The sequence below is a fragment of the Haematobia irritans genome, chromosome 2, assembly GCF_050003625.1.
Source record: "Haematobia irritans isolate KBUSLIRL chromosome 2, ASM5000362v1, whole genome shotgun sequence".
Taxonomy (NCBI): Eukaryota; Metazoa; Arthropoda; class Insecta; order Diptera; family Muscidae; genus Haematobia; species Haematobia irritans.
The window spans coordinates 194710460-194737946 of NC_134398.1; the positions used below are offsets into that span (position 1 = coordinate 194710460).

The following is a 27487-nucleotide window of genomic DNA, read 5'->3' on the forward strand; positions in this document are numbered from 1 at the left end:
ATGCTGTAGGGCTCTGTAGCCACTTGTGGCAATCACACTATTACTCTCGAATCACGAATTACTCTATTTCTCAATTTAATAAATCAAAATGCTTTTGTCAGCTTGTAAACAAAACAATGAACGGTCTGTCAGCTGTCAAACTAGTGGATTAGAAATGATAGCGACCTGCAGTTGACAACAATACATATCAGCTACCCTTGTATATATTGCAATTCATTAGAGAAGCAGAGAGAGAGAGAGAGAAAGAGGAAGTGTGAGAGTGTTAACAGATTTGCAAGTATGTGTAGGATAATTTAGGGCCATAAATTACATTGAGTGCAATCGAAATGGGGTTAATAGGCCTATTTTGTTTGACAAACGTCAAAATTAATAATCCATTATTCTTAAAGGAAAATATTAATCAATTTCTTTTGTTCCCTTCTGCTTTACTAGGACAAAGAACCTTGAGGAACGAAATCAAAATATGGTCCGTGAAATCGAATTGGCCAACAATGAATTGGCGTGTCTACGTGATGAATGTAAGGAGCATAGATTTGAAAAGGCCGCCTTGAAGGAAGAAATGGGAGCTGTAAATACGGTATGTATGACCATTGAGTGAATAAAATTAGTCAAGCATCCTTTTCGGTATTTAATTCTCTGAATACTCGTTGAATTCGTTAACAATAAATTTCGGGAAAGTTCAAACTTCGAAATTGAATGGAAATTTTAATTCATTTTAAGTTTTAAGCCACCGTGGTGCAATGGGTTGGGTGCCCGCCTTGCATACACAAGGTCGTGGGTTCGATTCCTGCTTCGACCGAATACCAAAAAGTTTTTCAGCGATGGATTATGCCACCTCTGTAATGCTGGTGACATTTCTGAGTGTTTCAAAACTTCTCTAAGTGGTTTCACTGCTATGTGGAACGCCGTTCGGACTCGGCTATAAAAAGAAGGTTCCTTGTCATTGAGCTTAACATGGCATCGGGCAGCACTCAGTGAAAAGATAGAAGTTCACCCCTGTGGTATCATAATGGTCTGAATAGTCAAAGTGAGCCTGATATATCGGGCTGCCACCTAACCTAACCTACCTTTGAATCTTCTATATTCATGTTCTCAGTTTCTTAGTATTTAAATTTCCAAAATTCTACATCTTCGCGAATTTATTCATCTTTATTTTTCAGATTTCCTTGACCCTTTGTGATTCCCTGAATCTTCATTCTCCCTAAACCATCCATGGTCGCCAAAACATTCGGGATGCTCACAATGTTTCAGTACCCCTTGGATCTTCCAGTTCCATGAATCTTTGTTACCACTTAACCATCAATGGTCCCTCGACATCCTTAAAAAATGTTCAGTCCACGCTACTTCGATCTTCCAGGTCCTCCATGAAGCTTTAAGGACCCCTTTGGAACTTTTAGATCCCTCTTGGACGTTTCGGGTTTCCCATTGACCCTTTTCAGATCCCCCTGAATCTAACGTAATTCAGGTTTCCTGAACGTCTTGGGTCCCTGATCCTTTCCGGTTACCAATATGCTTTTAGACTACCCTCAATCTCCCAGTTTTTTCCTAACTTTTCAGGTTGGCATTAGCTTTTAAATTTTTCCAAAAACTTAATATTGTACTGAATTTCAGGTCCACACAATTCTCTGGTTCCTCTGAAATTTTTAGATTGCTCCCAACCTTTCGGGTTTGATTTAGCTCCTGGAAACTCATAAGCTTCTGAGGGTTGGTTGACCCTTCATCCCTCCAACATTTAATTTCATGAATGAAGAGTTTTTTGAAATTTCCCATCATATGCTTCTGAGTCTTGAACATTTCGCTTCAGGTTTGCTGTTGCCACGAATTTTTCAGGTTTCTCTGAAACGTATAGGTTCTCCTTAATTGTTTTTGGTTTCTCTGAATCATTGAGATTCGCCCGAACCTTGTAATTCAGCCACCGTGGTGCAATGGTTAGCATGCCCGCCTTGCATACACAAGGTCGTGGGTTCGATTCCTGCTTCGACCGAATACCAAAAAGTTTTTCAGCGATGGATTATGCCACCTCTGTAATGCTGGTGACATTTCTGAGTGTTTCAAAACTTCTCTAAGTGGTTTCACTGCAATGTGGAACGCCGTTCGGACTCGGCTATAAAAAGAAGGTTCCTTGTCATTGAGCTTAACATGGCATCGGGCAGCACTCAGTGATAAGATAGAAGTTCACCCCTGTGGTATCATAATGGTCTGAATAGTCAAAGTGAGCCTGATATATCGGGCTGCCACCTAACCTAACCTTGTAATTCAATTGAAGTTTTGGTGTGCCCTTGGAGCTTACAGGTCTCCTGCACTCTTGGAGATACCAAAACGTTCCAGCCCTGCATGTTCTATTAAGCCGTCTGGGTGTAACTCAAAATTGTTGGGTTTCCCTGAACCTATTTTCTCGCAGACTCCTCTTAACCCTTGAGATTCCCTAATCTTTGATGTTCACCATAACCCTGAAATATTTGTAGGTTGCCTTGAGCCTTCCATTGATATATAAACGGTTTAGATTACTTTCAGTTATCATGATCTTTAGAGAACATCAAAATCCTCTAATTTTTTATAGAAAATTTTGTCAAGATTTTATTTCTATAGAAAAAATTGTCAAAATTTTATTTCTGTAGACAGTTTTGTTAAAATTTTATTTCTATAGAAAATTTTGTTCAAAATTTTATTCTTTTAAAAAGTTTGGTCAACACTTTATTTCTATAGACAATTTTTGTCAAAATTTTATTTCTATAAAAAAATTTTGTCAAATATTTTATTTCCAAAAAAAAAAAAAAAAAAAATGTTGTCAAAACTTTATTTCTATAAAAAAAATGTGTTATTTCGATAGAAAATTTTATCAAATTTTTTGCCAAAAATAATCTTCCAAAATATGAAAAAAAATTACCAAATTAAAAAGATCTCATTTTGAAGTTGTTGATCAAATTTTTGTTTTTTTATTCGAAAGAAATTGAATTTATGAATATTTTGTCAAAATTTTATATCTACAGAAAATTTTGTTAAAAATTTTTATCTATTGAAAATTTTGTCAACATTTTTCTGTAGATAATTTTTTTATTTATTTTATTTCTTTAAAAAGTTTTGGTCAAAATTTTATTGTTATAGACAATTTTGTCAAAATTTTATTTCTGTAGAAAATTTTATTTTATTTCCAGAAAAAAATTTGTCAAAAATTTATTTCTATAGAAAGTTTTGTCAAAAATTTTATACCTATGGAACATTTTGTTAAAATTTTATTTCTATAGAAAATTTTGTCAAAATTTTATATTTATAGAAAATTTTGTCAAAATTGCCCAATATAATCTGCCAAAATATGAAGAAAATTTTACCAAAAATCTATGAAATTAAAACAAAAATCTCATTTTGAAGTTGTTGATCAAATTTTTGGTTTCTTTATTCGAAAGAAATATTTAAATTGAATTTATAGAAAAATTTGTCAACATTTTATATCTACAGAAATTTATATCAAAATTTTATTTCTATAGAATTTTTTTTTTAATTTTATTTCTATACAAAATTTTGGTCCACATTTTTATACCCTGCGCCACACTGTGGAACAGGGTATTATAAGTTAGTGCATATGTTTACAACACCCAGAAGGAGACGAGATAGACACATGGTGTCTTTGGCAATAATGTTCAGGGTGGGTCCCTGAGTCGTTCTAGCCATGTCCGTCTGTCCGTCCGTCTGTCTGTCTGTGAACACATTTTTGTGATCAAAGTCTAGATCGCAGTTTAAGTCCAATCGCCTTCAAATTTGGCACATGTTCCTGTTGTGGGTCAGAATAGAACCCTATTGATTTTGGAAGAAATCGGTTCCGATTTAGATATAGCTCCCATATATATATATATATCTTTCGCCCGATATGCACTTATATGGACCCAGAAGCCAGAGTTTTACCCGAATTTGCTTGAAATTTTGCACCAAGAGAACAAATGTATTATAGTCGGGTGTGCTAAATTTGATTGAAATCGGTTCAGATTGAGATATAGCTCTCAAATATATATTTCGCCGATATAGACTTATATGGCCCCAGAAGCCAGAGTTTTAGCCCAATTTGGTTGAAATTTTGCACCAGGTGTACAATTAGTAGTGTAGTTAAGAGAGCTACATTTTATTGAAATCGGTTCAGATTTAGATATAGCTCCCATATATATCTTTCGCCCGATATGCACTAATATGGACCCAGCAGCCAGAGTTTTGTACCGATTTGCTTTGATTTGATTTGAAATTTTGTACAAACATAACTTTTCGTCAAGTGTGCAAAATTTGATTGAAATCGGTTCAGATTTAGATATAGCTCCCATATATATCTTTCGCCCCATATGGACTTATATGGCCCCAGAAGCCAGATTTTTGGCCGAATTTGGTTGAAATTTTGCACTAGGAGTACAATTAGTAATATTGTCATGTGTGCCAAATTTGATTGAAGTCGGTTCAGATTTAGATATAGCTCCCATATATATGTTTTTCTGATTTCGACAAAAATGGTCAAAATACCAACATTTTCCTTGTCAAATCGCCACTGCTTAGTCGAAAAGTTATAAAAATGACTCTAATTTTCCTAAACTTCTAATACATATATACGAGCGATAAATCATAAATAAACTTTTGCGAAGTTTCCTTAAAATTGCTTAAGATTTAAATGTTTCCCATATTTTTTACTAAAATTTTGTTCCACCCTAGTGCATTAGCCAACTTAAATTTTGAGTCTATAGATTTTGTAAAAGTCCATCAAATTCTGTCCAAATCGAGTGATATTTAAGTGTATGTATTTGGGACAAACTTTTATATATAGCACCCAACACATTTGACGGATGTGATATGGTATCGAAAATTTAGATCTACAAAGTGGTGCAGGGTATAATATAGTCGGCCCCGCCCGACTTTAGACTTTCCTTACTTGTTTTTTACTAACATAGTGTACCATCGCAGGGCATTAGCCGACTTAAATTTTAAGTCTATAGATTATAAATTTTGTTCAGATGGAGTCAGATGTATGTATTTGGGACAAAAACCTTTATGTTAGCACCCAACACATTTGACTGATTTGATATAAAGGGTGATTTGTTAAGAGCTTGATAACTTTTTTTAAAAAAAAACGCATAAAATTTGCAAAATCTCACCGGTTCTTTATTTGAAACGTTAGATTGGTCCATGACATTTACTTTTTGAAGATAATTTCATTTAAATGTTGACCGCGGCTGCGTCTTAGGTGGTCCATTCGGAAAGTCCAATTTTGGGCAACTTTTTCGAGCATTTCGGCCGGAATAGCCCGAATTTCTTCGGAAATGTTGTCTTCCAAAGCTGGAATAGTTGCTGGCTTATTTCTGTAGACTTTAGACTTGACGTAGCCCCACAAAAAATAGTCTAAAGGCGTCAAATCGCATGATCTTGGTGGCCAACTTACCGGTCCATTTCTTGAGATGAATTGTTCTCCGAAGTTTTCCCTCAAAATGGCCATAGAATCGCGAGCTGTGTGGCATGTAGCGCCATCTTGTTGAAACCACATGTCAACCAAGTTCAGTTCTTCCATTTTTGGCAACAAAAAGTTTGTTAGCATCGAACGATAGCGATCGCCATTCACCGTAACGTTGCGTCCAACAGCATCTTTGAAAAAATACGGTCCAATGATTCCACCAGCGTACAAACCACACCAAACAGTGCATTTTTCGGGATGCATGGGCAGTTCTTGAACGGCTTCTGGTTGCTCTTCACTCCAAATGCGGCAATTTTGCTTATTTACGTAGCCATTCAACCAGAAATGAGCCTCATCGCTGAACAAAATTTGTCGATAAAAAAGCGGATTTTCTGCCAACTTTTCTAGGGCCCATTCACTGAAAATTCGACGTTGTGGCAGATCGTAAGTCTATTCATGATGAAATGTCAAAGCATACTGAGAATCTTTCTCTTTGACACCATGTCTGAAATCCCACGTGATCTGTCAAATACTAATGCATGAAAATCCTAACCTCAAAAGAATCACCCTTTAGTATCAAAAATGTGGATTTACAAAATGGTGCAGGGTATAATATAGTCGGCCCCGCCCAACTTTAGACTTTCCTTACTTGTTTTTTTTTTTTCAGAATATCTCATCACATTTTATTTCTATAGAAAATTTCGTCAAAAATTTATTTTTATAGAAAATTTTGTCAACGTTTTATTTATATAGAAAATTTAGTTAAATTTTATATCTACAGAAAAATTCGTCAAAATTTTATTTATATGGAACATTTTGTCAACATTTTATTTATATAGAAAATTTTGTACCTCTAGGTTTTGCAAAATTTGCCAAAACATGAAGAATTCTAACAATCTACCAAATAGTAACAAATCTTCCATTTTTGGTAGAATCCTACCAGCTGTGGTAACCGTGCTCTTTAGTCTTAGTTCCCGAAAGATATGCGGCCTCATTCATCCTTCTGGTTTGCCAACTATTTGCAGACTGCCTGAAACTTATAGAGAATCTTGGACCTATTAGGTTCACCTGTAACTTTCATCTTTCCTGAAGGATATTGAGGATCCTCTGGAGCATTGAGATTCTATTAAGCCTTTGAGGCTATCAGTAATATTGTAAGCTACCATGAAACCTTAAAGTTGATATGAATTTCACGATAATTCAAATGTGTGTGATAGCATCGTATTATCACATGAAGGCCTAACTTCTTTTTGAGATGTTCTTTATTTTTATGAATAAAAAGCAAAAGATTTCATGTTCAAACCCCAGCAGCGCTAATTTTTTATCGAATATTTTATTCGAAAGATATTTTTTATGCTGGGTTTTTCTTTTTTTTAAATTCTGGAAATATATATGCTTGAAGCCGAATATTTTTGGGAGTATATGTTTTCAAGGGCAATATTGGGATGCTTAAGTGATAGGGATACATTTAAGCATCCCAATTTTTGGTCATAAGGTGGGTATTAAGTTCGATTTTAGCCGCTAAAATCGTCATTTTTTCACGATTACTTTTCTGTAATAATCCATTTTAAGGAATACAAACTTTGTGAAAACTTGCTTTGGGATATTCCCCATCAAGTTATAATGAAATCTGCGACAAATATGTATAATTCTATGACGTTTTTTACTCATTTAGTTTTCACTTTAGTGAAAATTAGCGGCTCGAACTCGAACTTAATACCCACCTTTACAGATAAAATGACCTCATACTAGCAAGTATGGTAATAATACGACGGGCAATAAGAAATTGCAATTCTCCCTTTCTACATCTTTCAATTATGACAAATACCACACATTTGGTAGCCATGTGAGGGTATACATGCTGAAAAACTTTTGATTTGGAAAAATTCATATATTTCCTGGAAAAAAATTTTAATCATTTGTAAATACGAAGAATATCCCCCATGCATTAAAAATTACGGAAGAGAATACGATCTCACTTAAGTTTGTCTTGTTAAACAACTACTAATTTCCTACAAAGTTAATAGATTCTCTTTATGCGTTTCTCTTTCTCTCTCTCTCTTACACTCTCCGTCTCTGCCACTTAGGGAAAACATTACCATTGATAATATAATCGAAAATTTGCCAGGATATTCATAAGGTTGGCAATCACATATGTATAGAAATCATAAGATTTTTTTTACTATGAATATCCTTTCCAGCTCCCAAGTGATAGAAAAAAAATCCTACTCTCAATGGGATTTTCAAGCCTTTGGTGGTGGGGGTGGTATTGCTCTTGAATAGAAACCTGCATAAAAGAACAAAATCACACACACTTACACACACACACAAACTCAAACATTTCCTACTATTGACAAGCTTTTTCTAACTGTGTGGCATATTGAAAGTGTGTCGAAATTATTTGCCAAGTACTTGAATTGATTGATTTCGATTTATTTCTCCGCAGTTTACATTCATATTTTTTGATTATCCCTCGGTCTCTTTTGGTTTTGAGCTTAAGCTTGTGTGGGTCTATATGGGCTGTTGTTTATATATGCGTGTGTGTGTGTGTGTTTGTGTGTCTGTTTACGAGTGTTAGATTTTATGTACGAACATGTGTTCATTGAAAATCTGCACCGAAATTGCTGGGCTTTTATTCTATGTTTCACAATAAAGGAAGAGCGAGAACAAAAAAAAAAAACGAAAATTTTATAGATGTTCGAAAATAATGTTTGAATATTTGAATCAAGTCCTTGAATTTGAATTGAATTTTGTTTTTGCTCCTTGATTTTATTTTCGAGAATGTGAAATTGCATTCACAACTTTTAGACATTTGTGTATACTTCGTGGTGGTGAGGAGGGGGCCGAGAGGGGGATTTGTGCCTTTTTCACTGGCTCTTGAATTAAGACATAATAGCAAACGATTTAGCAATATTTGATTATCTCTCAAGAGGTACTTGAAATGTAATAACACGGTGATGAATTTGAAACTTTTTGATGGGTGTTTTTTGTTTTCTATTTTATTTTTTACGAGGCTCATACAATTTTCCATAAAATGTGTCACAGTGTTTGATCACTGCTTTTACTAAGGTTAAGAGGTTAAAAGGAAAGATGATTTTTAGAAGTAAAATTTAGTAGTAATATTTAACCTAACCTAACCAGAGCATATTTTTGTTAACTTAGTCAACCATATCCTTCGATCTGAAAATAAATTCGAAAAGATTTGAACTCTTTTAAACAGTAGGGTCAGGGGAAGTCTGGCACAAAAACTGAACTACTGCCCAGCAAAAAAATTTGAAAGTTCTGCCAAAGGCACAACTTTAAAAGCACTTCCAGAAGATGTACTCTCAATGTTGTTCCTTATTTTAAATACACAGGAAGTTCTTTTCATTGAATTTTTTTATAACATGCCTTTTTCATATTTTTAATGGGTAATTTTAACTTTTTTTGTTTGGTTAAAAACAGTTTAAGAATTCATAAAATGGTACAAATCATTTAATTTTTGTCGAAAAAAAAGATAAATCCAATCTAAAACAAGTAAGTAAAGTAGAAAGTCGGGCGGGGCCGACTATATCATACCCTAAACCACCATTACAGAATTAGTAATCATAAGCATTTGTGGGGTAACATATAGGTCAGGGAGATAAACCGCAGTTGCATATTTAAGAAAATTAAGGGGTACATGTCTGTGGGTGCTTTGTGTCAATCAGACTATATCTCATAGTCAATGTTGCCAGGGAAAATGTTCGGTTTACCCTACAAGGACAAAAAAAGTTCCCTAGTTTCCTATACATTCCCAAACAATTTTCCCTACTATATTTGTCGTTAAATTTAAAAAAATTTTACAAAACAAAAATGGTTCTAAGTACTTTATTGTCTTAAAACATGAATATGCAACGTATATAACTTAGAATATAAATTTATATTTATATAAATAGAATTCTACCCAAATTAGTAATCTTTTTTGTTAAATCTTTATAAAAATAAAATTTTGGAAAAAGTTTCTATAAACAAATTTTTGTGAGAAACTTTTCTATAGAAATAAAATTTTTACAATAAATTCTATATAAATAAAATTTTGAGACAAAATTCCACAGAAATAAAATTTTGAGAAAAATTTTTATAGAAATAATATTTTGAAAAAAAATTCTATAGAAATACAATTTTTACAAAATGTTCTATAGAAATAAAATGTTGACAAAATTTTCTACAGGAATAAAGTTTACCTTACATTGTTAAAGATCAAGCCTTGCCGGCTTCTAATTTCCTCCTCTAGAGCCACCAAAATGTAAAAATTATTACAAATTGTGTGAGTGAAAATGTCCTACATTGTGGCCCTACGTCCATACAAGACGCTAAATATTAGAAAAACCCTACATATAGGGAATTTCCCCTACTTCTAGCAACACTGGCTGTGTTGATATTGCACCTACGGAGTTAGTATGCCACTAATATTGAGCCCATTATTAAGAAAAAGAGAAAATCGTTAAATTAGTGTGGGTAATAAATACAAATTTGTAAAAATCGAGCAATATTCACAGTATAAATACGATCGGCCAGTACATCAAAATTTGAAATTTGAGTAACATTGGTTAATAAATAAGAGTACTATGGCCAAATTTGGGAAAATCGAGCGATGCATATATATGGAAGCTATATTTGCATAATATTTTGCTGGTTTGATTAATACCACAAAAGGTTAAAGGAGTAAGATCAGTTAAGAAATGTGGCCTGTATGGTCAAACATAAGGTTATTAGGGGCGAATTTTTCAAAATCGGGTGATACATATATGGGAGCTATATCTACATCTGAACCGATTTCGATGAAATTTTGCATATATAGTTAGTACTATAGAGGACTGGATCTAGCCAACTTTTAGTAAGATCGGTTAATAAATAAGGGTTCTATGGCCAAATTTGGGAAAATCGGGCTATACATATATATGGGAGCTATATCTAAATCTGAACCGATTTCGATGATTTTTTGCACATATAGTTAGTGCTATAGAAGACTACATTAAGCCAACTTTCAGTAAGATCGGTTGATAAATAAGGGTTTTATGGCAAAATTTAGAAAAATCGGGCGGTACATTATATGGGAGCTATAGCTAACTCTGAACCGATTTCGATGATTTTTTGCACATATAGTAAGTGCTATAGAAGACTACATTTAGCCAAATTTGACTAAGATCGGTTGATAAATAAGGGTTTTGTGGCCAAATTTAGAAAAATCGGGCGATACATATATATATATATATGAGAGCTATATCTAAATCTGAACCGATTTGGATGAAATTTTGCAGACTTGAAGGGCGATGGAAAAGAGTACCTTTTGCCAAATTTGGTGACGATCCGTTTGAAAAAGAGCGCAACGTGACCCCATTTGTCGAAATAGGGCGATACATATATATGGGAGCTATATCTAAATTTGATCCGATTTCTTCCAAATTCAATAGCGTTCGTCCTTGTGCCCAAAAAACTCCCTGTACCAAATTTCATCAAAATCGGTTAATAATTGCGACCGGAATCCTGTGAACAACAAATACATGGACAGACGGACGGACGGACGGACACCAAGCGCTAGATCGACTCAGGAGGTGATTCTGAGTCGATCGGTATATATTTTATGGGGTCTAAAATCAATATTTCTGGTAGGCACATTTTTTGACCGATCAAACTTATTATACCCTGACCACTATGTGGTTTAGGGTATAAAAATTGTGAATTTTTAAAAATATTTGAGGTCAAGCGTTTCCAACAAGCGTTAGAATCCATTAAAAATTATAAAAAATTATAAAAATTATGTACTTGACAAAATATCACCGAATTTTTTAATTTACATCCAAAACATTGAATTCGGATCACACCTAAAAAAGTGATGCAAATTCAGTGCAACGACTGTTGAAATGGAGGACTTCCGTCCTATGACAAGCCCATGTTATATTCATCGCTTCTGCGTCAATTTTGCACCACTTCCGGAACCAAAAAGAACATTCTCATTACTTTTTTGGCGACGCTTTTTTTGCTGGGATGTTTACTAATTCAGTAGAGTTGGTTTAGCGTATCATATAGTCGGCCTAGCCCGGCTTTCTACTTTACTCACTTATTTTTACTAAAAAATGTCTGGCCGAAGCCTATGGAAAAATCATAGAATTATGTACCGAGCCACCGTGGTGCAATGGTTAGCATGCCCGCCTTGCATACACAAGGTCGTGGGTTCGATTCCTGCTTCGACCGAACACCAAAAAGTTTTTCAGCGGTGGATTATCCCACCGCAGTAATGCTGGTGACATTTCTGAGGGTTTCAAAGCTTCTCTAAGTGGTTTCACTGCAATGTGGAACGCCGTTCGGACTCGGCTATAAAAAGGAGGTCCCTTGTCATTGAGCTTACCATGGAATCGGGCAGCACTCAGTGATAAGATAGAAGTTCACCAATGTGGTATCACAATGGACTGAATAGTCTAAGTCAGCCTGATACATCGGGCTGCCACATAACCTAACCTAACCTATGTACCGAGTTCGCATTCATCGAAAATCTTCTACTTTCTATTTTCAAAAAAATTGGGCAAAAAGGAAACCCCCTCTTTCACTCCTCCCCAACCAGATATCGTAAATTCACTATATGCATTTCACAAACAACCCAACGTCACTATTCCCCAACCAGATAGAGAAAAATCATGTACCTTTCATATCGGTTCGTAATTATTTGTAAATTTCTCTATATATACCCGTCAGGAACTGAATTATATAGGTATTGAATCTACATGGACGAACGGCCCTATATATTTGTTTTTATACCCTCCATCATAGGATGGGGGTATATTAACTTTGTCATTCCGTTTGTAACACATCGAAATATTGCTCTAAGACCCCATAAAGTATATATATTCTGGGTCGTGGTGAAATTCTGAGTCGATTTAAGCATGTCCGTCCGTCCTTCCGTCCGTCTGTTGAAATCACGCTAACTTCCGAACGAAACAAGCTATCGACTTAAAACTTGGCACAAGTAGTTGTTATCGATGTAGGTCGGATGGTATTGAAAATGGGCCATATCGGTCCACTTTTGCGTATAGTCCCCATATGAAGGGACCCTCAGATTTGGCTTGTGGAGCCTCTAACAGAAGCATATTTCATCCGATCCGGCTGAAATTTGGTACATGGTGTTGGTATATGGTCTCTAACAACCATGCAAAAATTGGTCCACATCGGCCCATAATTATATATAGCCCCCATATAAACCGATCCCCAGATTTGGCTTGCGGAGCCTCAAAGAGAAGCAAATTTCATCCGATCTTGCTGAAATTTTGTACATGGTGTTGGTATATGGTCTCTATCAACCATGAAAAAATTGGTCTACATCGGTCCATAGTTATATATAGCCCCCATATAAACCGATCCCCAGATTTGGCTTGCGGAGCCTCAAAGAGAAGCAAATTTCATCAGATCCGGCTGAAATTTGGTACGTGGTGTTAGTATATGGTCTCTATCAACCATGCAAAAATTGGTCCACATCGGCCCATAATTATATATAGCCCCCACATAAGCCGATCCGCAGATTTGACTTCCGGAGCCTCTTAGAGGAGCAAAATTCATGCGATCCGGTTGAAATTTGGTATGTGGTGTTGGTATATGGTCTCTATCAACCATGCAAGAATTGGTCCATATAGGTCCATAATTATATATAGCCCCCATATAAATCGATCCCCAGATTTGTCCTCCGGAGCCTCGTGGAGGAGCAAAATTCATCCGATCCGGTTGAAATTTGCAACGTGGTGTTAGTATAAGGCCGCTAATAACCATGCCAAAATTGGTCCATATCGGTCTATATAGTTATAGTCTATGGAAAATGTCAATATTTTATTTCTATAGAAAATTTTGTCAAAATTTTATTTCTATAGAAAATTTTGTCAAAATTTTATTTCTATAGAATTTTTTTTCCAAATTTTATTTCTATAGAAAATTTTTTCCAAATTTTATTTCTATAGAATTATTTTTTCCAATTTTTACTTCTATAGAAAATGTTGTCAAAATTTTATTTTTATAGAAACTTTAAATTTAATTATATACGTATTTAATCGGCCTTTTTATACCCTCCAACATAGGATGGGGGTATATTAACTTTGTCATTCCGTTTGAAACACATCGAAATATTGCTCTAAGACCCCATAAAGTATATATATTCTGGGTCGTGGTGAAATTCTGAGTCGATCTAAGCATGTCCGTCCGTCCGTCTGTTGAAATCACGCTAACTTCCGAACGAAACAAGCTATCGACTTGAAACTTGGCACAAGTAGTTGTTATTGATGTAGGTCGGATGGTATTGCAAATGGGCCATATCGGTCTACTTTTACGTATAGCCCCCATATAAAGGGACCCTTATATTTGGTTTGTGGAGCCTTTAACAGAAGCATATTTCATCCGATCCTGCTGCACTTTGGTACATGGTGTTGGTATATGGTCTCTAACAACCACGCAAAAATTAGTCCACATCGGCCCATAATTATATATAGCCCCCATATAAACCGATCCCCAGATTTGGCTTGCGGAGCCTCAAAGAGAAGCAAATTTCATCCGATCGTGCTGAAATTTGGTACATGGTGTTGGTATATGGTCTCTAACAACCATGAAAAAATTGGTCTACATCGGTCCATAGTTATATATAGCCCCCATATAAACCGATCCCCAGATTTGGCTTGCGGAGCCTCAAAGAGAAGCAAATTTCATCAGATCCGGCTGAAATTTGGTACATTATGTTGGTATATGGTCTCTAAAACCATGCAAAAATTGGTCAACATCGGTCTATAATTATATATAGCCCCCATATAAACCGATCCACAGATTTGGCTTGTGGAGCCTCTAACACAAGCAAATTTCATCCGATCCGGCTGAAATTTTGTACATGGTGTTGGTATATGGTATCTAACAACCGTGCATAAATTGGTCCACATCGGTTCATAATTATATATAGCCCCCATATAAAGCGATCCCCAGGTTTGGCTGGCGGAGCCTCAAAGAGAAGCAAATTTCATCCGATCCGTCTGAAATTTGGTACATAATGTTGGTATATGGTCTCTAACAACCATGCAAAAATTAGTCCACATCGGTCCATAATTATATATAGCCCCCATATAAAACGTTCTCCAGATTTGACCTCCGGAGCCTCTTGGAGGATCAAAATTTATCCGATCCGGTTCAAATTTGGAACTTGGTGTTAGCATATGGCCGCTAACAACTATACTAAGATTGGTCCATATCGGTCTATAGTTATATATAGCCGATCTCCAATCACACAAAAATTGGTCCATATCGGTCAGAATCATGATTGCCACTCGAGCCAAAAATAATTTACCAAATTTTATTTCTATAGAAAATTTTGTTAAAATTTTATTCGGTTCATAATCATGGTTGACACTCGAGCCAAAAATAATCTACCAAAATTTTATCTCTATAGAAAATTTTGTCAAAATTTTATTTCTATGGAAAAATTTGTTAAAATTTTATTTTTATAGAAAATTTTATCAAAATTTTATTTCTATAGAAAATTTAGTCAAAATTTTATTTCTATAGAAAATTTTGTTAAAATTTTATTTCTATAGAAAAGTTTGTTAAATTTTTATTTCTGTAGAAAATTTTGTCAACATTTTCTTTCTATAGAAAATTTTTTTAAAATTTTATTTCTATAAAGAATTTTGTTAAAATTTTATTTCTATAGAAAATTTTGTTAAAATTTTATGTCTATAGAAAATTTTTTCAAACTGAATTATATACGTATTTGATCGATCTTTTTTGATTTAATATAACCACGTATGGACATACATACAATTTAGAAGACGGTGTTAGGAGGTTTTAAGATACCATGCCATCGGCAAGCGCTACCACAACTTAAGTAATTCAATTGTGGATGGCAGTGTTTAGAAGAATTTTCTACGCAATCCATGTTGGAGGGTACATAAGCTTCGGCCTGGCTGAATTTACGGCCGTACATACTTGTTTTTTTTTTGTTTTTGTTAACATATTCTGTATTCTAAAAGAGAGTTAAGGACATCACTTGTCATTGAGTATTTCTGTTAAAATTTCTACATTTTGATTTTCTAAGAAAAAAAATAACGCCTGTCAATATCATCTCTCTCTTAAAGTTAAGCACACCAATAGTACAAATAGTAAAATTTGAGTAGTATCACTAGCTTATCTGATAATAACACCCCAAATAGATCCACTCCTCAAAAAAAAAAAGCTCCACTTTAGTAGCAATGGATTATGTGGCAGCAAAGAAGTATTTTATACCCTACTTATAGCTGCAAACACCATTGCATGGCTACTAAAACTTTTACTACAATAGTTTTTTTTTGAAGCATTAGATACCAAATCCTTGACGAAGAGAGGTCCTTAAAAAATCTCAATTTTATCTCTCAGACACACCCACACACACATACACTATCAGACTTTGTTTTAACATTTTTTTTTGTTTGTTTTCTCTTTCTCTTTTCATTTTCTTCATTTGTTGGACATTTGGTTCGTCGTTTCAGCTCTTCAGTCAAATGGTGATGGGTTTTAATGGCAAAAACAATTTGGACATCGATAGACTGACAACCATGTTGGAGGAGAATCGTACATTGTTAAATGACATGGCAACCAAAGAGTGTACGGATGGTGCAACTTTGCCAAAATTATTATTCGAATTAGTGGAGCAAGCCAGTGTAGTCGATAACGAAAAAGCTTCATCACCATCTCCTGCATTCTCATCACTGGGCCTTAAGGATGCTGATAGTATGCCAGTGACACAAAAGAATAATTCCAACATTGTTGGCAATGCCAATGAAGATGGGCCCATGGATGAGGATGGCATGGGTAGTGGTGATAGTGATGGGGATGGCAGCAATACAAATTCTCAACAGGAAGATGATGTTGAAGTTGAAGAGCAGCAACATGGTGATGAATCTATGATGGCATTAGGAGCAAATAATGACAATGATGCACCAGTACCAGTACCAGAACCATCACCTTCAGCTACATTAACAAATGCCTTAGACCATGGCAATCAAAGGCTACAACAGTTTGATGTTCATGAACAAGGACAACAGCATCAGCAACAAGAACAACAACAACCCAACCAAGATCATACAGAGCAAGTTGATAATGTTGATGCTGTTGTTGCATCTATGGTAAGCTCCCCTATGGGTGCTATTCCAGCTGAAGTCCCAATGGCAACCATTAATGAAAAAGTTAGTGTTGCCCAGGACCAACCTAAAAGCAAAAAGCAACATCATCACTCACATCATCGTAAAGGTTCGAATAGTGGCAATAAAAAAGCCACCGCCAGTTGTTCATCTTCTTCAAGTCTTGCCATTGGAGGAGCATCATCGTCGTCATCGTCTGCATCCACAAATGCCAATGCCACCAACGCCACGGCAACGGCCACCGCCTCTACATCTACTACCTCTTCTCGTCGTACAATGAAATTCAATGATGCTTCCATAATGGGTAAAGTTACTTCAACTCAAGAAATTATTGGTAACCTACCGAAGGTATGGCGTGTCCTAATGGAACTGCTTAATCATCATCACACCGATCCAGTGCCATTCGAAGAGAATGGTAAGGGTGAAGATTGTTACAAGTCTGTGGAGACACCACATGGTCCCAAGGCAGAGTTGAGTGTTAGCAAGACCTATTTGAAACTCAAGGTATGTTGGAAATAATTTGAATAGAAATTAAGTAGCATTGTTAAATTGGGAAAATTGGATTTTAAAGAGAAAAAAATCTATACTGAAAAAAAAAAATCAATTAAGTTTTAGAATATGTAAAAATTTCCTTGTTATAAGGAAATGGATGCAAAATTCAGTTGTTTTCAAGGCAATACCATTGGGTGGGGTTAAAATTTGTTCGTGTTCCCAATTTTGACAAAATTTTCTATAGAAATTAAATTTTTACAAAATTTTCTATAGAAAGAAAATATTGACAAAATTTTCTTTAGAAAAAAATGTTGACAAAATTTTCTATGGAAATAAAATTTTGACAAAATTTTCTATAGAAATAAAATTTTGACAAAATTTTCTATAGAAATAAAATTTTGATAAAATTTTCTATAGAAATAAAATTTTGATAAAATTTTCTATAGAAATAAAATATTGACAAAATTTTTTATAGAAATAAAATGTTGACAAAAATTTCTATAGAAATAAAATTTTCAATAGAAATAAAATTTTGACAAAATTTTCTATAGAAATAAAATTTTGACAACATTTTCTATAGAAATAAAATTTTGACAAAATTTTCTATAGAAATAAAATTTTGACAAAATTTTCTATAGAAATAAAATTTTGACAACATTTTCTATAGAAATAAAATTTTGACAACATTTTCTATAGAAATAAAATTTTGATAAAATTTCCTATAGAAAAAAGAAATTTGACAAAATTTTCTATAGAAATAAAATTTTGACAAAATTTTTTATAGAAATAAAATTTTGACAACATTTTTTATAGAAAAGAATTTTGACCAAATTTTCTATAGAAAAAAAATTTTTACAAAATTTTTTGTAAAAATAAAATTTTGGCAACTTTTTTATAGAAATAAAATTTTGACAAAATTTTTTATAGAAATAAAATTTTGACAAAATTTTCTATAGAAATAAAATTTTGACAAAATTTTCTATAGTAATAAAATTTTGAAAAAGTTTTCTATAAAAATAAAATTTTCTCTAGAAATAAAATTTTTACAAAATTTTCTATGGAAATAAAATTTTGACAAAATTTTCTCTAGAAAAAAAATTTTGCCAAAATTTTCTATGAAAATAAAATTTTGACAAAATTTTCTATAGAAATAAAATTTTGACAACATTTTCTATAGAAAAAATATTGACAAAATTTTCTAAGAAATAAAATTTTGACAAACTTTTCTATAGAAATAAAATTTTTACAAAATTGTTTATAGAAATAAAACTTTTACAAAATTGTTTATAGAAATGCAATTTTGACAAAACTTTCTATGGAAATAAAATTTAGACAAAATTTTCTATAGAAATAAAATTTTGACAAAATTTTCTATAAAAATAAAATTGTGACAAAGTTTTCTATAGAAATAAAATTTTCTCTAGAAATAAAATTTTGACCAAATTTTCTATAGAAATAAAATTTTGACAAAATTTTCTATAGAAATAAAATTTTGACAAAATTTTCTATAGAAATTTAATTTGACAAAATTTTCTATAGCAATAAAATCTTGGCACAATTTTCTATAAAAATAAAATTTTTACAAAATTTTCTATAAAAATTAAATTTTGACAAAATTTTCTATAGAAATAAAATTTTGACAAAATTTTCTATAGAAATAAAGTTTTGACAAAATTTTCTATAGAAATAAAATTTTGGCAACATTTTCTATAGGATTAAAGTTTTGACAACATTTTTTTTTAAATAAAATTTTGGCGCAAAAATCGAAAATTGGAATGTGCCATTTTTTGAGTAAACAAGCATATACAGCAGAAAGTTCGGCCGGGCCGATCCTTAAATACCCACCACCATGAACCAAATATTAGGGTTTCCTTTGAAATTTCAAGAGGGCTTGAGGACTTGGGGACACTTCCCGAAGATAAATTTAAAGATTTCACCTATGAGGACTGTATCAGATTCTGTATTTATAAGAACCATTTTTGTTTGAGTTTTAGAGGAATCATTAACATCTCTTGTAAGTGTGCAAGAAAATTATAAAATAACGTCTTGATTTGAAATCTTAAATCTGTAGATTTTCACCCGAGAAGTAAAATCTGGAAATTTTACATTGAGTTTCAAGCAATTTTCATGATCAGTGCGCCTTCTATGCCCTCAAGAAGTGAAGTCGGTCTATATGGAGGCATTACCAAATGGACCGATAAAAACTTAATTCGATACACGTTTTTGTGAGTCTAAAATACCAGAATATTTACAATTTCAGGCAAATCGGATAAAAACTACGGTTTCTAGAAACCCAAGGAGTTAAATCGGGAGATCGTTCTTATGGGGGCTATACTAAAATATGGACCGATACTCACCGTTTTCGGCACACTTCTTTATGGGCCGAAAATACCTCTAGATTTCCAATTTCAGGCAAATTGGATAAAAACCTCAGATTCTAGAAGCCCAAGTATTAAAATCGGGATATCGGTCCATATGGGCGTTATACCAAAACATGGACCGATACTCACCATTTGTGGCACACCTCTTTATGGTCCTAAAATACCTATAAATTTCCAATTTCAGGCAAATTGTATATAAAGTACGGATTCTAGAAGTCCAAGAAGTAAAATCGGGAAATCGGTCTATATGAGGGCTATACCAAAATATGGACCGATACTCACCATTTTCGGCACACCTCTTTATGGTGCTAAAATACCTCTAGATTTCCAATTTCAGACAAATTGGATAAAAACTACGGTTTCTATAAGCCCAAGACCCCAAATCGGGAGATCGTTTTATATGGGGGCCATACCAAAACATGGGCCGATACTCACAATTTTTGGCACACGTCTTTGTGGTTCTACAATACCTCTAGATTTCCAATTTCAAGTAAATTGAACAAAAACTGCGGTTTCTATAAGCCCAAGAAGTAAAATCGGGAGATCGGTATATATGGGGACCATACCAAAACATGGGCCGATACTCACAATTTTTAACACACGTATTTGTGGTCCTACAATACCTCTAGATTTCCAATTTCAAGTAAATTGAGTAAAAACTGCGGTTTCTATAAGCCCAAGAAGTAAAATCGGGAGATCGGTCTATATGGGGGCTATACCAAAACATGGACCGATACTCACCATATTTGGCACACCTCTTTATGGTCATAAAATACCTCTAGATTTCAAATTTCAGGCAAATTGGATAAAAACTACGATTTCTATAAGCCCAAGACCCCAAATCGGGTGGTCGGTTTATATGGGGACCATACCGATATATCCCATCTTCGAACTTGACCTGCCTGCAGACAAAAGACGAGTTTGTGCAAAATTTCAGCACGATTGCTTCATTATTGAAGACTGTAGAGTGATTACAACAGACAGACAGACAGACAGACGGACATTGTTATATCGTCTTAGAATTTCTCCCTGATCAAGAATATATATACTTTATATAGTCGGTACTCGATATTTCGATGTGTTACAAACGGAATGACAAACTTATTATACCCCCGTGACCATTCTATGGTGGTGGGTATAAAAATCGTCAAAATGCCGATAAATCGGCAAAAGTGGTGTGCACTACTGAATACTAAGGCAACGCTTGTGACATTTGTATCAATTGGAAAGTAGTAGAATTAGCCATCTTAACCACGCTTGTAGAAATCGTAAATTTCCTATTCTTCGATTTCATTAAAATAACCAACCGCATACATTTATGAAAAAAGGCAATAGAAACGATGTTTCTACAAAACCATGCCATGACAAAATCTCTATAGAATTTTCTATAGAAATAAAATTTTCCATAGAAATAAAATTTTGACAAAATTTTCTATAGAAATAAAATTTTGACAACATTTTCTCTAGAAATAAAATTTGTACAAAATTTTTCATAGAAATAAAATTTTGACAAATTTTTTATAGAAATAAAATATTGACAAAATTTTTTATAGAAATAAAATTTTGACATAATATTCTATAGAAATAAAATTTTCAATAGAAATAAAATTTTGACAAAATTTTCTACAAAATAAAATTTTGACAAAAATTTTCTATAGAAATGGAATTTTGACAAAATTTTCTATAGAAATAAAATTTTGAGAACATTTTCTATAGAAATATAATCTCCTATAGGAATAAAATTTTGGCAACAATTGCTATAGGAATAAAATTTTGGCAACATTTTCAATAGAAATAAAATTTTGGGGCAAAAATTGGAATTTGCTATTTTTTGAGTAAAAACTCGTCAAAATGCCGATAAATCGGCAAAAGTTGTAGCCCTGGTGTGCACTTGTGCACTAGTTAATACTAAGGCAACTCTTGTGACTTATGTCAGTGCTCGATCAAGGCCGTAGCCAGGATTTTAATTCGGGGGGGGTTCAACTTTAGAAAAAAATATTCATATAATCTCATGTGTAGAAAATTTTATTTATGCATAGGTATGTATACAATATTTTTATACCCAACACCATAGAATGGTGACGGGGGTATAATAAGTTTGTCATTCCGTTTGTAACACATCGAAATATCGATTTCCGACTGTATAAAGTATATATATTCTAGATCAGGGAGAAATTCTAAGACGATATAACGATGTCCGTCTGTCTGTCTGTCTGTTGTAATCACGCTACAGTCTTCAATAATAAAGCAATCGTGCTCAAATTTTGCACAAACTCGTCTTTTGTCTGCAGGCAGGTCAAGTTCGAAGATGGGCTATATCGGTGCAGGTTTTGATATAGTACCCATATAAACCGGGCTTATAGAAATCGTAGTTTTTATCCAATTTGCCTGAAATTTGAAATCTAGAGGTATATTATGACCATAAAGAGGTGTGCCAAAAATGGTGAGTATCGGTCCATACTTTGGTATAGCCCCCATATAGACCGATCACCCGATTTTACTTCTTGGGCTTATAGAAACCGCAGTTTTTAACCAATTTACCTGAAATTGGAAATCGAGAGGTACTTTAGAACCGTAAAGAGGTGTGCCAAAAATGATGAGCATCGGTCCATGTTTTGGTATGGTCCCCATATAAACCGACCTCCCGTTTTGGGGTCTTGGGCTTATAGAAACCGTAGTTTTTATCCAATTTGCCTGAAATTGAAAATATAGAGGTACTTGAGGACCATCAAAAGGTGTGCCAAAAATGGTGAGTATCGGTCCTTGTTTTGGTATAGTCCCTATATAGACCGATCACCCGATTTGGGGTCTTGGGATTATAGAAACCGCAGTTTTTATCCAATTTGCCTGAAATTGGAAATCTAGAGGTATTTTCGGGCCACAAAGAGGTGTGCCGAAAACGGTGAGTATCGGTCCATATTTTAGTATAGCCCCCATAAGAACGATCTCCCGATTTAACTCCTTGGGTTTCCGTAGTTTTTATCCGATTTTTGTTGAAATTGTAAATATTCTGGTATTTTAGGCTCACAAAAACGTGTATCGGATTAAGTTTTTATCGGTCCATTTGGTAATGCCTCCATATAGACCAACTTCACTTCTTGAGGGTATAGAAGGCGCACTGATCATGAAAATTGCTCGAAACTCAATGTAAAATTTCCAGATTTTACTTCTCGGGTGAAAATCTTCAGATTTAAGATTTCAAATCAAGACGTTATTTTATAATTTTCTTGCACACTTACAAGAGATGTTGATGATTCCTCTAAAACTCAAACAAAAATGGTTCTTATAAATCCAGAATCTGATATAGTCCTCATAGGTGAAATCTTTAAATTTATCTTCGGGAAGTGTCCTCAAGTCCTCAAGCCCTCCTGAAATTTCAAAGGAAACCCTAATATTTGGTTCATGGTGGTGGGTATTTAAGATTCGGCCCGGCCGAACTTACTGCTGTATATACTTGTTATAATATTAAATTGAGCCGACGGGCTTTTTGGGCAGCAAATAAATCAATGACTTTTTCAGTCGGCACATTTATTTGGCGATGAACCGACATTAATGCCAATCCATTGAGTCTACTCTCGCTAGTCGAATTTCTAAGATACGTCTTTAATCTCTTCATTGTTGAAAATGAACGTTCGGATGAGCACGTACACACAAAAAAATTTCACGAAAATTTTTCCAATTAAAATTTTAATTGAGTTTTAAAAAATATTCAATTAAAAATTTAATTGATTTAACAAATTTTTTAATTGAAACAAAAATCAATCACAAAAATAATAGTATCAACTAATTTTTTAATTGGATCAATTAACTTTTTAATTGACCTTCAATTAATTTTTTAATTGATACTATCATTTCTGTGATTGAAGACATTTCAATTAAAAATTAATTGGATCAATTAATTTCGTGATTGAATCAGAAAAAAAATTTTTGTGTGTAGTAACTGCTGGGATGGAAAATGCAGTACGAAAGTACTTTTTTCAATACTTTTTCACCCCGGTCAGTACCGTAGTACCCCCGCGAATGATTTAGTACCTTTTGTGTAGACATTTTTGAGTCGATATCAGATTTATGGTACAATAGCTTTGACAAAATATTTTAATATTTTGAGAAAGTCTTTATCAACCTTATTTGCTAATAATCTTTTACAAATATGGCAAAACAGACATGTTCATGTGCGAAGAAAATCTCGATTTTGTAAAAGACATAGTCAAAAACAGGAGTTTATTGAACTTCAAGAATGTTTTAGTCGAAAAAAGAATGCGATTCTATATTATCGATTTTTTATTTCGGTAGAAAATGTTGTCAAAATTTTATTTCAATTGAAAAGTTTGTAAAAATTTTATTTCTATAGGAAAATTTTGCAAAATTTTATTTCTATAGAAAAAATTTTGCAAAATGTTTTTCTATAGAATTTTTTTGCAAAATTTTATTTCTATAGAAAATTTTTGCAAAATTTTATTTATATAGAAAATTTTGTCAAAATTTGATTTATATAGAAAATTTTGTCAAAATTTTATTTTCTTTAAAATTCAGTCTCTTGACAATAATCTTCCAGTGACATTTTTGTTGAAATTTAGTAAAAAGTACCTTTCCGCTCAAAAAATACCTTTTTTGTACTTTCTTAAAAATTGTATTTTCCATCCCTGAGTAACTGACAAAGTGACCAAAATTTTTAAAAGAATATGCACGTTTGGAAATATCTCTTTATTGCACTCTCAAAGTGCTTCCATCGCTGAATTAGGCAGGTTCTTTTCGCAGGTTTTGCGCCATTTCATTTACACATGTGTGTTTGGCTGGTTCGTTGTTGTTGCTATGGCCGAACAAGCAAGCCATGTTCACAAAAAGAACAACAAACACACATAAAAAGCAGAAATACATTTTCCAAAAATGAAATTTGTAGTGCGAGAACAAAAACAATTTGATTTTTTCGACCGTCGTTTGACGGGCTTTTCAACTAGTATTCTATGATTTGTGCAAGTTTTATAGGTAAGCGTTTTTCAAAATAAAACCTATGCAGCTAAAAATATATATTTCTTTATATAAAAATATTCATTCATTTCGGGGGGGGTTTGATCCCCCTCATCCCCCCCCCTGAATACGGCCTTGCTCGATAGTAAATTGCTCTAACATTTGTATCAATTGGAAAGTAGTAGAATTAGCCATCTTAACCAAGCTTGTAGAAATCGTAAATTTCCTATTCTTCGATTTCATTAAAATAACCAACCGCATACATTTATGAAAAAAGGCAATAGAAACGATATCCTCTGTTTCTACAAAACCATGCCATGACAAACTCTCTTCCTTTTAAGATTCCTTAAAGACAAACTGTTAAAAATTTTGTATATCCTCTTTGAATAACCATAAAACCTTCAATACGATCACATTAATACTAATATACCATCAGCCCACTCTCCAAGTAGACCCCAACAATAACAGCAACAACAATAACATCAGCACTAACGTCTTATAGTGTTGCAAAATTTTTTTTCCAATACCCTTCAATATTGTAAATATTTATATACAGTCGATAGTTAGAGATTTTCATCCATGATACATAGGAAAAGGGAAAGGTGGCAGGAAACAGGAAGTCTACGAGGGACAGGACAGGAAAATCTAACCTCAATATTTCCACATTATTTTACCATTTACTTCCTCAATATTAGGGAATCTGTTTTTTTTTCTTATGTTGGTGCCATTAGCTTTTTGGGACTCCTTGTATGCCTTCTTGAAGGTGGTAAACGAAAAAAAAACCTCAACGGAGATAGACAATAAATTCAATTACCAGTTATTCAACAGTACTTGAGAAGGAAAGGACAACCCCACAATACCATTAGTACTCTGCAGTGTTCGCACACAGGGTGATTTGGGACTCATGTTAAGTTATCCATAATCACACGATGAAATTGCCCCAACACAGAAGCTAAAGGGATCCCAAGGACATAGCAGAATGGCAATGATGAGGATAATAATGTCGGTGGTGATGGTTATGTTGATGCTAAAGCCAACTTTTCAGTTTACATTTAAGGTACTTAGAAAAATTTACAATAACAAGAGAAGACAACTTCATAAGATACACGCACACACACATACACTTGTACACACTCTCGCTCTCTTAAATACACACCCATCACTTTTCGAAACTCAAAACCCCAATGATGTTGTTATCATGGTGACTACAAAATGCTACTTAAAACAAAAAAGGGAGCACACTCTCACTCAAGAGGCAAGAGTACATACTCATATAATAACTGGAGAAGAACAGGAAGAAGAAGAATTACGTAGACAGTGGTCGAAATTACTGGGGACAGTGCAATGTTTTTTTTTTTAATTGTTGTTTTTTTTTTTAAATTTTTTTTTAAATTTTATTTTTAAATTTGAAAATTAATTCTCCGTTGGATCTAAGACCGTACGGTGTAAGGTACCCGAATATGGTTACCACCGAAGATAAGTTGACAACAAGTAAGGAAAGTCCACATTTTCTATACAATATCAAATCAGTTAAATGTATTTTCTATAGAAATAATATTTTGACAAAGTTTTCTATAGAAATAAAATTTTGACAAAAATTTCTATATAAAAGAAAAATGTATGTACAAAGATTTATTTCGGCAAAAGCCGTCTATGATAAACCTTTTTTCGGAAGGGTCAAGTTTGCTTCACTTTGCGTTTGGTGAACTACCAGAATTTGTTCTGATAAGTGGTTGATAGTTTTGCTGCATTTTGACAAATTTTCTATAGAAATAACATTTTGACATATGTTTCTATAGAAATAACATTTTGACATATTTTTATAGAAATAAAATTTTGACAAAATTTTCTATAGAAATAAAATGTTGACAAACTTTTCTGTAAAAATAATATTTTGACAAAATTTTCTATGGAAATAACATTTTGACAAATTTTCTATAGAAATAACATTTTAACATATTTTTCTATAGAAATAACATTTTGACATATGTTTCTATAGAAATAACATTTTGACATATTTTTTATAGAAATAAAATTTTGACAAAATTTTCTATAGAAAAAAATTTTAACAAAATTTTCTATAGAAATAACATTTTGACAAGTTTTCTATAAAAATAAAATTTTCGTAACATTTGCTATAGAAATAAAAGTTCGACAAAATTTTTTATAGAAATAAAATTTCGACAACATTTTCTATGCAAATAACATTTTGACAAATTTTCTATAGAAATAACATTTTGACATATTTATTTATAGAAATAACATTTTGACATATTTTTCTATAGAAATAAAATTTTGACAACATTTTCTATAGAAATAAAATGTTGACAAAATTTTCTATAGAAATAACATTTTGAAAAATTTGGTATAGAAATAATATTTTGACATATTTTTTACAAAATTTTCTATGTTGACATATTTTTTATAGAAATAAAATTTTGACAAAATTTTCTATAGAAAAAAAATTTAAACAAAATTTTCTATAGAAATAACATTTTGACAAATTTTCTATAGAAATAAAATTTTGGCAACATTTGCTATAGAAAAAAAGTTCGAAAAATTTTTTATAGAAATAAAATTTCAACAAAATTTTCTATAGAAATAACATCTTGACAGATTTTTCTATAGAAATAACATTTTGACATATTTTTCTATAGAAATAACATTTTGACATATTTTTCTATAGAACTAAAATGTTGACAAAATTTTCTATAGATATAAAATTTTGACAAAATTTTCTATAGAAATAAAATTTTGACAAAATTTTCTATAGAAATAAATTTTTGACAAAATTTTCTATAGAAATAAAATTTTGACATATTTTTCTATAGAAATAACATTTTGACAAATTTTCTATAAAAATAACATTTTGACAAAATTTTCTATAGAAATAAAATGTTGACAAAATTTTTTGTAGAAATAAAATTTTGACAAACTTTTCTATAGAAAAAAAATTAAACAAAATTTTCTATAGAAATAACATTTTGAAAAATTTTCTATAGAAATAAAAGTTCGACAAAATTTTTGATAGAAATAAAATTCCGACAAAATTTCCTTTAGAAATAACATTT

General features: G+C 32.8%; 1 protein-coding gene across 2 annotated transcripts in view; it reads left to right on the forward strand.

The window, feature by feature from the left end:
* LOC142226879 (uncharacterized) overlaps positions 1–27487 on the forward strand; it is a 94362-nt gene that overhangs the window by 53284 nt on the left and 13591 nt on the right. For both annotated transcript variants that reach the window (XM_075297118.1, XM_075297120.1), the window contains exons 4-5: positions 433–577; positions 15925–17079. In XM_075297118.1, coding sequence (XP_075153233.1) covers positions 433–577; positions 15925–17079 — 1300 coding nt within the window. The remainder of the gene's footprint in view (positions 1–432; positions 578–15924; positions 17080–27487) is intronic.